The sequence below is a fragment of the Dendroctonus ponderosae genome, unplaced genomic scaffold (genome assembly GCF_020466585.1).
Source record: "Dendroctonus ponderosae isolate FM_Combo_2020 unplaced genomic scaffold, Dpon_F_20191213v2 Dpon_F_20191213_6, whole genome shotgun sequence".
NCBI classification, from domain to species: domain Eukaryota; kingdom Metazoa; phylum Arthropoda; class Insecta; order Coleoptera; family Curculionidae; genus Dendroctonus; species Dendroctonus ponderosae.
The window spans coordinates 4,350,254-4,361,991 of record NW_026018814.1 but is presented as its reverse complement, the minus strand read 5'-3'; the positions used below and the strand labels follow the sequence as shown (position 1 = coordinate 4,361,991).

Below are 11,738 nucleotides of genomic sequence, written 5' to 3'. Positions count from 1 at the left end.
AGTTCTTGATTACTTTTTGATAAATAATTCGTTCTTATTGCGAAATAGGAGCACTATTTATCAATCTGTAATAAAAGACGTGAGTAAATTCTGTCTTTTTTAAAGACAAAAATTTTTGAGGCGAAATACTCAAAAAGAAGTTTGTAAAAAAAACATTCAAGATGATTTAGAAAAAGATAAATGAATTCTGCAATCGTAAACTAACAAACGGGCTTTTCTAGGACAAAGATAAGAGTGTGACGAAAATACCTCAGGTTCTGTAAAAACTTACCAAAAAATCAGGGTTTATCAAGTAATGTTTTATATACAGGGTGATGCATTGGTAATTATATTTGTCTTGTTGGTCACTTCGCAGCAGGAAAGCCATTCATCTTTACTTGGTCAGTAACATTTACTTCATTTATACAGGGTGTTTTACTTAGGCCATATTTTTCGCTCGAGGAAATATAAAAACATTTAATGGGACTACAATTTGCTATTCCAATTTATAAATTGAGCCAACTGAAAATGCAGGGTCGAGCTGAGCAAATGTGTACCTTTCCATATATAGAAAGAATCGTCGCCAGAATACTACATTTCACGGTTAAATTTTAGTCGATCGAATCATCAAACCTGAAGAAGTCTTAGGAACATAAATTTTTCTGATAAATTGTGTGTAACTCCAGGGAGGCACATGTTTGAGCACAAGATAATCCGCGTTTGGTAAGACAGTTCAGGTCGCACTATAAACAAATATTTCTTAAATATTTGATGTGGCGTTTTCATCCGACATTTAATTGGATTATTCTTCCTAACAGACCAGGAAAGTGACATTCACCGATATTTTTTTAAGATTAATTTTCAGAAATTTACCAAGTTTCCAGTTACAGTTGTAAAATGTATTTGTGAAAAAATTACCTGTAATAAACATTATATTCGAAAAATAACTCTCAAATTAAAAATATTATTTTTTCTATATTCTCATAGTTTTTTTGTTTTTTCATTTCATGATTCACGGTTTTTTCTAAGTTTCACACTGCAGATTTTTGTAACTTTTGACATAAGAAATAAAGCTTCTTCTATTCCAGTGGCTTAATTAGAAATATATTACTGCTTGAAACGCACACACCAAATTTTTCATATTGACAACACATACAAAATAACGGGAGAAAATTATTATTTTGTTTTATTGCCTCAAGTGGAGCGAATACAGGGGCACAATTATTTAGCATTAAACACAACAATTATTAATAAATTAAAGCGTAACACCTTGTATAAATGAGACCAAGAGAGAAGAAAGCCAACCCACTAGTACAGAGTGTTTATTAATTATTAATTAATTTATATTATTCTGGCGCTTACAACAACACGACGAAACAAAACTGATACGAGTTATCTTCTAAATTAAAAAATTGCAAAATATTAAATTGAGTGCAAACCGTCATAGATCCATTCTATGGAAAATTAATTTTCGTTTCCTTAGGAGTTTAAATGCTGAATCATCTTATTATTCAAGTTCGGAGATATTAAATCAGCAGAATTGAGTAATGACTTAACTAAACTGAGTCTTCGAACTGATAATTTTCGCAGTTCAGTTTCAAGATGCAGATTAATTAAATGTACAAACATACATATCGGGTTAGTAGCAAATTTAACATTAGCCCAGATAAATTTACATTTAAGACTTACCTATAACCATCAAAAGAACATTTATATAATACTTTGCAGGATATGGGGGTTTTAAAGCCGATTTAATGGATTCCTTGGTGATACGTCCTTCCGAATCCAAGAAGTTAAATTGTAAAATCTCCGTTGGATCTTCGCCTTTGGCGAATCGGGTAGCCATTGTGATTATTGTGACTTAAATTCGGAATAGGATGTGTAATTTATTATATTATAGCATTATTATCAGATTTTTTCCTGCAAATTAAATTAAAGTTGAAGATCAGAAAGATGTGGCATTCATGCAAATATCTTGCTTGAGTATTTGAAAAAAACGCGCATTTTTGATAAAATGATGTTTACAATCGTCATTTAAACAAATTTTAATTAAACTATCAGACTATGAAATGTTGTTAATCTATGTTAATTAAACTATTGCTTTTTAAGTTCAAAATATGAATGACCTAATGTATGAAATACATTTACTGCACAAGATTTTAAGTATTAGTGTAAAGTATTTTTTAAATAGTTTTTCGAGATTTTAATAATCATTTTCACATACTACTTTTTAAATTGATTTATTTCGAAAGAAGCTTTGTCTGGTACATGTTATCACACTTACCTTCAAAGTTTCAAATATAGGTCATCAACCACTTCACAGCTAATAATAAATTAAATAATTGTGCGGCCTAAATTATATTATATTTACATGTAACCGTACCACAATTATATGATTATTACTTCTGATTCAACCGATTTTAACTAACATATCGTAGATTTCCACCACATTTCCTTACTCATAATTGTTATCTAAACAAGATAATAATAAGATGATAAGATTTAAGTGATTAAACACAATCTTAAATGTTGAGTAAATTTAAAGTAAAGCAATAATTACACGAGTTTTAGTGCTGATTCATACAGGTCGGTGTTTTTAAATATATTCATATTTAATGTTATTCTAGTTACTGTTCAGAATCGGTTGAAATTTGTCTACATGCTAGCACATCTTTACATTGAATAATAGTTTTTGCATTATAATGTGAGTAGGTTTCTTAGGGATGGATAAGTACTATTATTAGGGCGCTTTTGCCGAATTATCACAAATTTTATGCAATGAATTAGAGAACTAAAAACTATATAATAAATTAGATAAATGTGGTTTTTTTAAATCAGCCCTGTTCAAACATTGGACAATTTGCAATTCAGCCAAAGGTTAAGCGAGAAACGTCGGTAAAATTTGTATTTAATTTATATTTTTTTAAAACTGGAATTTTCGGAAAATACGAACTTTGCGGCTTTAAGGTCCGATAATGTGGAATACAATTTTCAATTCTCACTGATTGATTGATTTTTATGTGCTAAGTTGATAATAGTCAATAACACGGAGCTGGAAATATTAATCAATCATTTTAGGTGAAATAGAGAAACAAGAACGAAACTATGGAACATTCAAGAAAATGGTGAAAAAAAATGGTGATTTTAAGAAGAAGGCCACTTCATGAAATACCAGTAAATATTAGTTCAGTTTTTAATATATTTTTTTCATTTACCGTTGAGATTAATATACCTACTGAAACTCACTCAAACCACTACCTTTGCGACACTTGGATGCTCTTTAATGTTATAAGGAAAATATTGAAACAAAATATAAAAGTATTCTTTATTCAGATCACAACAATAATACTATGTACAGAAGAAAAGCAATCAATAAATAATACATTTCAACACAAAAAACTTTTGTGTGAAAGTATGTTATTTTCGTAAAAACAATCGTTCACATACGTCCTATCAGTTAAGAATATGTACAAAATAGAATAATTATGAAAATTACTTAAGGCCACTCTAATTCTTCGGCAGTCAGATGCGCTTTAGTGAGTCAAGCCGTGAGTCGTCAGTACCTACGTTTTACAATGCAATGTGCTTTGCTTGCACTTAAACTTAGGTGCATGAGTTAAATAGCTCGTGTAAACCGGAATTAAATAATTTCGCTTTTAGCGTCTTTATTTTTAACATCAATAAGCGTTGTCGTAGATGTTGCCACTCTTGGAATACTGTTTCTATGTAGTTGTTTGCGAATAATACTGATGGAATAGAAGGCGACTAAAACTCCAAGCAACATTCCCACTGCCACGTCCCACCAATGGTGTCTTTTATCGGTGATTCGGGTAAGGGAACATACCAGGGACCATGTCATCAGGCATGAGATGAAGAAGTACTTGAAAATTACTCCAGTTAGGACAGTGACGAGTCGCACTTGAATCAAATACTGCAAACAAACATTACAAGTTGTATTCCATCTACATTATACATAAATTTATTTATTAATTGCAATATTTTGATTAGTTTTTGTTTTGAAGCGATAATCGTCGTTGTTTTTGGCCCCACGTTAAGACCGCTCGAATGGGACACGCGAAGTAAAAGTGATATTCTCATCAAATTGAAAGGTTCATCACTTTTCGCAGAAAAAATTGCAAAATAATCAACTAATTTGCTGCAGGGTTGCACACTTTGCAGTTAGAATAACAATAACTTAATAATTAATATCTGCCTTCAACAGCAAGATTGGAAAATGTTTCGACTTTTCACTTTCGACTTCAGATTTCATCATTATAAACGCGTTTAAGAATCCTAATCAAAATACAATTATTTATTTAATAATTCAATGCAACAACTAATTTGTTTTTAACTTTCAACTGAATAAAACAAAAGAATAAAACAAATAAAAACAGTTTCAGATTTTTGAATAACCGGCTTAAAAAATAGCTGAAATTTTATTCCAACAAAAAACTATTAGTGCTATTTATATTTTTCTTATTTCGCAATTGAGTAACGTTCGGTTCCAATTCCAGAATATTTAAATAATAACTAATTTTTAAAAGACAAATGAAAAATAACTTTTTAAATTCAAATGTGCCGAGAAATCTAAATAATTCACTGAATTCAAATGGTTGATATATTCTAATTCTTATCGAAAATAAAAATCTTTTAACGCCAAAATGCAAAAAAAAATTAATTGGATTAAGTGACAGGCAATGTAAGGACATGAGGAGATTAAAAAAGAGAGAGCGGGAAATAATTAAAAGAACAAACACTTGCAACAGATTCAAAACTTTGCTAAAAAATAACTTAATAAATAACTTCAATTGTATTCATTCAAATTCCTCAGAAAATAGAAGATAATAAAACATAATTTACGCCTAGGGCTCTTTGGCAAAGTGTCTGATTACTTCAAATAATCTTGTACCTTTTGAACCTGGTCGATAGGTAAATTTGTACTTACTAATTATGTCATTTAAATTTTTTTCTTGTGAAAACCCTCAAGATAGCTTGCTAAAGCCGAAATCCTTTGATTGTGCCACTGAAGAAAAATGTTTTCCAATTAATAGTTATTATGAACGAAAATATCAAAAACCTTTCAACAAAATAAATAATTTTGTTAAGAGAGTAAAAAAGCTATTATTCTTTCAGTTTTCGCGTTCYGAAATTGTAAACTTTACTGTCGAAACATCGTAAACACATTTTAAAACTTAAATCCTATGAAATTAAATTGATTTTTTCCCATTAAAAGCGATAATTGACAACTTCAATGACAATTATACGAAAATTCAGCAACTTTTTACTTACGGAACAAAATACTGCAACAAAAACACTCAACGATGAATGTCCACTTGGAAAACTTCTTGATGTATCTGCCATGAAATAGTGACTATAGTTGGTCACAGTGCACTGATATGTGCTCACATATTGGCCTTCAGTGCAATTTTCAGCCGAATTTGGTCGGCAAACATCAAAAAAGTGTGGCCTGTGCTCACCCACTATGGCCTTTGCCACTTCAGTGAGAACCAACGCTAAACCACATCTAAAAACAAGCAAAACGTAAAATTAAAAATCACGAATTTCCAAAGAAATTGGATAAATTATGTTTCTAAGAAAATTTAAATAAAGAAAATGTAAATATATGTGGTTTTACTGGAGATGCTAAGTATACTAGATACAATTTGATACTGCATTTTTCCAGCATTTTAGAACAACTCCCAAAAATTAAAAAAACCTAAGCATTTTTTAAACACGTAGGAATGAATAAAATCAAAATATTTTTTGTTCCACCATCAAATGTAGTCAAAATGTAATCTTAAGATTTATTAGCTATTTTCAATTGGTTATTTGTAAACCATAAGAATAGGTTTCAATTTTGTGAGTCTTCGTAACCATAATAAGTCCAAATTAATGAAAAAATGTGTGGAAACGCCAGAAAATTGTATTTTTTTTGGAACAAACAATCCCCGTCTACTAGGTTTCAAATACTTTTTGATATATGTGTACAGAAATTTTTCGTAGTATTTTTTATCAGGGCATCTTACACTCTCTAGTTCGAGCTAATAAAAATATTTCTTCTTTTCTAATTAATATTAATACACATTTTATTGTTCTCAACATTATTGTTTTTACTATTTCCAATGTTCTTTCAATTGAAGATGCTTTAACCTGCGCCAAAATTCTATCTGATTTCGACAAATCKWTTTCAACCTTCTTCATGTTATGCGTCTGAMAAACTTTTATATTGTGATTTTAAATATATTATAACTAGTTACTTACCCTATGAGAAATTCCTTGTAATAATACCACACTTCCCTTAAACATATATTTGACGCTGATCTGTTCCTTAAATATTCGCTAAGGAACAATACCAGCAATGGAACTACCAAGAGGTTGCTGACCAGCAAAGTGGTTGCACTGATGGTGTCTCCGGTAAATTTGAAGGATAACGACGAATCCTTGCAGTAAAAGCCAGTATTTGTTGCCGGAATGAATCCCAGTTCCAACAGGATTATTATGGATAAAACTGAAAAGAATATTTTTATTTTATACTTCAGCATACATATATATGAAGGAGTAAAACAATCTACTGTCCCAAATCAAACAGTTTCTTTGGACAATATTTCAGTTCAGTTAAAGTTAGTTTCCCTATCACTTTCTAGTTCCTTTTTAAGAAAATGTAGGTATATCATTGATCTCAATTTTGACTTAGGACGACAGAAAAACATCACAATTCTAATCCAATTCTATAGCAAAAATAGTTCAACAAAGCAAAATTACACCCCATAAAACTTACAGCTGGGAAATCTGTAGAGTTTCATACTAAACTTCACTTTTCCGAGTTAACACCCTGCAAAAAACATTTTTGGAACGATCATACACATAGAGTAACTACAACTATTTGTTAAATGTTTAGTCAGTTTGTTAAAGCAGGTTAACAAGTGGTAATTTTTCCATTATCAGAGAACTTGATTGGCTGTTTTAAGTACATATCGATAATTTTTTTTAATCAGTTTGTTGATTAGATATCTATTAAAGCAGTTCTAATGGATAGGTTACAGACGTAAATATAGCTTAAACATAAGTGTAGGTAAACTAGATGTGTGAAATGTGTTGAACTAGATAAATATGTATTCTAATGCTTACTGATAAGTACATTTTTTCAAAATAATACTCCAATACCTTTTACAGAATGTGAATGCTCATGTTGAACAGAAACCTTTTTGAAATTTGATCCTTTGTGAAATATTTAAACAATATTATTTGAATTAGTCAATCACTTGCACACTAAATACGTTAAGTGTTTTCAAAGATAAGCCACACTCCATCAAAATATCAATCCACGTTAAAAGGACTAATGATTCCAGTCACGTTCCAAACTGGATAACTAAATTTGTGGCCCGATTCAAGATTATTATTTGAATATAAAAGTTTTCATAAGGGGCAAAACTTTTCAAGCCCATGCGATTGTATCCACAAGGGCGGTGTATTTGCAAAGTTTAGGAGAAAATTTTAGAACTTAATTCTTGCTTTTTTGAAAGGTTTTTTTTGCAACCAATTATATGAATATCCCAGGTATATTATCAATGTAATGTTTTTTTTATTAAATATATTGCATTAATTATTAGGTATACATTTAACCAATATTTTCACATGCTAGAACCCAAAGCAAAGTCCAAGTCCGATTTTTTACATAAAGTTACCCGGTATACGCAATATCAACTTTCATTCTTGTGATCTCGAATGCAACCAAATATGTATAAGCTTTAAAAATAAGAATGTTTGCAATTTCTCCTCATTTTTCATTTCCAATTATTTTACTTTCAAAAATGCACCTAGGTATCTAAGGAAACAATTTTCCCTAACTTAAAACCTTCTGCACAGTTTGGCAACATCGCTCGAAATTTAGCCTGAAAATGGTAATTTTTCTAACTGTGTGAGTGTTCTTTGGCTTAATTTAAAGTGGGTTTTAAGAAAAAAAATAAAAAAACTAACATGCGAAGGGACTCAAAATGACACAAGCACCGCCATTGTATCATATCTTATCTACCTATTTGAAAATTTAGCAAAAGATAAATTTGTCTAAAACTGTTTTCTCAAATAGAAAACTAAATAATGCTGCGTAAAAGTAATCCATTTCGAAGTGCAAACATTATAATCACGTCTTACGTGGAGTGTTTGGTTTGATCGTCACGATTACGCTTCAAAATCAGTATGTTGATGTTAATAACGGGCAAATTACATCCTGAGACTACTGGAATACTGTGAATGAAATGATGAAGCGAAAAAACAACTAACACTGTCCGATACGAAATGAGGACGAAGCGGCTAGTCAAGTCAACCAGGAAACCGAAATCATACTGAATATTCCACCTAGACGTTGCCGACTTTACTGTGTGAATTTCCTTAGATTCTCTGTTAATATAGTGAGTCAGTCGGGCTTGGAGAAAGTTCTTCTAATAACACGTAACTTCTATGTTATTGCAAAAGCTGGTAGTAAAAAGTGTAATTCGATTACTATTAACGGAGCTTATCCATGCACACTTCTTAAGGTTACGAAATTGGAACATTGGGCCACTGGAAAGCGCTTTCCTGCGCAATGAAGCGCGCAAACAAGTAACTGAAACACCCGGTATAATTAGAGACACTTTATATATTTAAAATAGTGTAGATAGCAAGATTTTTTCATGGATATGCAAACTTGATAGTTTCTTGAAAATCATTAACTAAAACTATAAAAGTGGGACAATATCCTCAAACAGTTGAGACACCCTGTATATATGTGAAGATATTCCCAAACCATTCATTCGGCCATATTAATCTTCGATATTGACAACAACGTAAAGCTGTGTTCTGATAAGACGTTTTATTATTGATTTCGTTTATCTGCTTACCTAGAAAACTCAATAAAACATTGAGCGCGTGTGGTAAGCGTACGCGTTTTCGAAACTTTAGTCTAGATGGTGCTGGCGACGATGGATTGTTCTTCTCGAGATCGGGGATGTTAATGCGCACGCCTGGTTGAGGTGCAGTGCCCCCAGAGGGCATCGGAGCAACCATCGCCTTGTTGTCCTGAAAGAAAAACATTAGATAGTCAGACGAAAATTGACAACTTAAAAATCTGCATAAAATGTATGATTTATTCTATAGTACTAGGTAGATGGTAAATTTAAGTTAGTGGGAAACAAATAGTGAAAATTTTTCAAACGAAAGTATATATATAGATAGTGTAGAATAAATAAAAAAACAGCACATTAAAATTTGGGTACCTATTCAGGAAAAACTTGAAATTGAAAGAGAAGTTTATTAATGAGAGTTAAAGATTCCAAGTGGATAATCATGGGACAGAAACCAGAATTGCGTTGGACATTGATGTAAAAAATTTACCAAAAATTGATGCAAAAAAGGACCAACAGAAGATGATAGGGTGCCATAAAAAGGCAATTACATAAAGATCAAAGCTTCTGAATAAAAAAATACTTCAAAAGAATGACAAAAAACGGAGAAAGCATAAACGGAATAGAGGGTAGAAATATACTTTTTATATACCGAATGTTTCACTACGGGTCGCAACCGGCCAATTTTGAAAAGTACTGGGCGTGGAAACTCAGCTATAAAACTTTCATTACTAAACTATAACAATTAAATTTATTGCTTTTAACGCGTAAATGTGTATCTCAAAATAACAAGTTTACCATAAATTTAAGAGCAATAAAGTAAATTGAACAAAGCGAGAAACGGACATTTGATGAAAACTTTGCTTCTTGCAATTTCTGAAATTCGATAGTATTACGTGAGCCGATGGCACCGAAATGGAAACCAATAGATTTAATTTTTTTTTGTATTAATTAACTCCACATTGTGGACTTTCATAGATTATCGTCTAGATTAGCGAATATAAATAAAATTTAACTATAATTTTTTAATTAATAATAATTTTTTGCAAACTGCTTTCCTCACGTCTTTTATAACGTCTTTTATTAGGTTGATCTATAATGAAAAACGTGAGGAAATTCTGTCTTTTTTAAAGACAAAAACTTTTGAGGCGAAATACCCACCAAGCAGTTTGTAAAAAAATAAATCCTCCTCAACAATATAGAACTTATCTATAATATTTTCATTTAATTAAGCTTAAGCTTTCCGGAATATAAGCCAAAGTTGAAATTTATTACCTTAAAAATGTGTTTGGAGTTAACTAACATGGCACGTGAAACATTTTTATTAATTCCAAAAATCGTTTCCTCCAAACTTAAACAGAATTAAATTTAATGAAATAGTGACTCAATCAATTTGAGCAATCAAGCAATTTTTATTTATAGGTACATTATGTTGTCATTATTTTCGTGAGTACCTGGAAAAATTTCACCAATGGTTACACGACTAGCGTATAGAATTAACTAAAAAAATGCAAACTAAAAATGTATCCATAACTCGTATCTGGATAGTTAGAATCACTTTACTATATGTATTTACATAACTGGAAGTCAATTTAGTTTAGGAATCGTATTCAAAATTACAATAGAAAGCAGTTGGAGAATAACAATTTTTTAATAATGTTTTTGGGAAAATAAATTATGAACTTCGCAGTTGATTTCAGTAGGAACAAATTTCGAAATATGCTAATCCCAGCCCATTAGGTTTCAACGGTTTAGCCTGAAAATCACACTCCTGAAACGTATACCTACAGTATTACGCCCATTTTTTGCGCCTCTTGTCAAATAAACTTAATACTTTTTATATGATTTTGCCAATAAAAATTACACGTTAAAAATTCAACATTTTTAGAGTGAGTTTTAAGTACATTTTGGTTCTGAAAACTTCGATATATCTCGACGAAACTACATCGTTCTACTTCAAGAAACAAGTGGAAAACATTTCCTATTTTTGAATGTAACGGACAAACTCTTGATCTTCATGCAAATTGTGAATTAAATTGAGTACCTACATATATGAATAGTAAACAAAAAAATTAAAAGAATTATTTATCAATTATTTTACGCCTTTCTGTGAAAAAAGGCAGAATTAAAAATAATTTCGACAAACGACAGTTGCACTGCAAAAGTTAGTTGTCCGGTGTATATTAAATTTTTCACTAAATTCAAAGTTTTTTTTAGGTGTGGTAAAATTTATTATTTAGGAGTACGTTGGCATATTTGTAAATTAGATGTTTTCATCAGCGGTTAATCAGCCATTGTTTTGAATGAACCTTAAAAACTCCCCATTCAAATTAAATTAGACTTTTATTTATTATTTGAACAACTTACAAGTAATTTTTCCTTACTCGATTCAAAATCGTCCTGGCCTCCATGAAAAATCACTTCAATTGAAGAATCCCGGTCGCAAAGTTCCGTATGCATTTGAAAACACGAATTCTTTCATCTGACACTCTATTTTACTTTACGAATACTGACAGTTTTCCCGATTAAAGGTGCTAATCTCAAATCGAATTTTTGCAGGTATTTTGCAACAAAGTCCGGAAAACTTCCAAAACCTACATGATTAACAACATTGGCATGACTATTGCATCCGACTATCAGGAAATCCGCACTTAAAAATTGGGAAATAATGATAATTCAGTTACAAATAGCAGATTAGATAGACTTTTAAAGCAGAGTGATGAGTAACTACTGGCCGGCCACTGGCACTTGCATGCGAAATGGAGGGTGAATCACCCATTGCAATTTAATACGGGTGAAAATTGCATTTCACTGAAACACAATCAGAAATAACCGTCTGAAACTCACCCCATGTGTTAAGTGCCACTTTAGTTCGCCCCT

At 31.1% G+C, this 11,738-nt stretch overlaps 2 protein-coding genes and 1 long non-coding RNA gene across 13 annotated transcripts in view; 1 reads left to right on the top strand and 2 right to left on the bottom strand.

Annotated features, from left to right (window-relative positions):
* Nucleotides 1-1,892, bottom strand: part of LOC109540643 (phospholipid phosphatase homolog 1.2 homolog) — a gene marked incomplete at its 3' end in the record, with an annotated part of 5,346 nt that extends 3,454 nt beyond the window's left edge. The window contains 1 exon segment of the mRNA XM_048667226.1: nucleotides 1,669-1,892. Within this exon segment, the coding sequence (XP_048523183.1) occupies nucleotides 1,669-1,825 (157 nt within the window).
* On the top strand, nucleotides 1,355-2,794 carry LOC109540646. Its single transcript, XR_002172219.2, has 2 exons — nucleotides 1,355-1,617; nucleotides 1,708-2,794. It is a non-coding gene; the product is annotated as an uncharacterized LOC109540646 (long non-coding RNA).
* Nucleotides 2,795-3,292: 498 nt separating this feature from the next.
* Nucleotides 3,293-11,738, bottom strand: part of LOC109540644 (phospholipid phosphatase homolog 1.2 homolog) — a 26,351-nt gene continuing 17,905 nt past the window's right edge. For 6 of the 11 annotated variants that reach the window (XM_048667219.1, XM_048667220.1, XM_048667223.1 and 3 more), the window contains exons 2-5: nucleotides 8,856-9,033; nucleotides 6,241-6,487; nucleotides 5,269-5,503; nucleotides 3,293-3,910 (exon numbers count right to left, since the gene is read on the bottom strand). In XM_048667219.1, the coding sequence (XP_048523176.1) occupies nucleotides 3,620-3,910; nucleotides 5,269-5,503; nucleotides 6,241-6,487; nucleotides 8,856-9,033 (951 nt within the window). In that variant the 3' untranslated portion in view covers nucleotides 3,293-3,619. Of the gene's footprint in view, nucleotides 3,911-5,268; nucleotides 5,504-6,240; nucleotides 6,488-6,757; nucleotides 7,126-8,130; nucleotides 8,346-8,855; nucleotides 9,034-11,225; nucleotides 11,488-11,738 lie in introns of those variants that run through there. The other 5 variants (XM_048667217.1, XM_048667224.1, XM_019909082.2 and 2 more) reach the window with 5 other exon arrangements.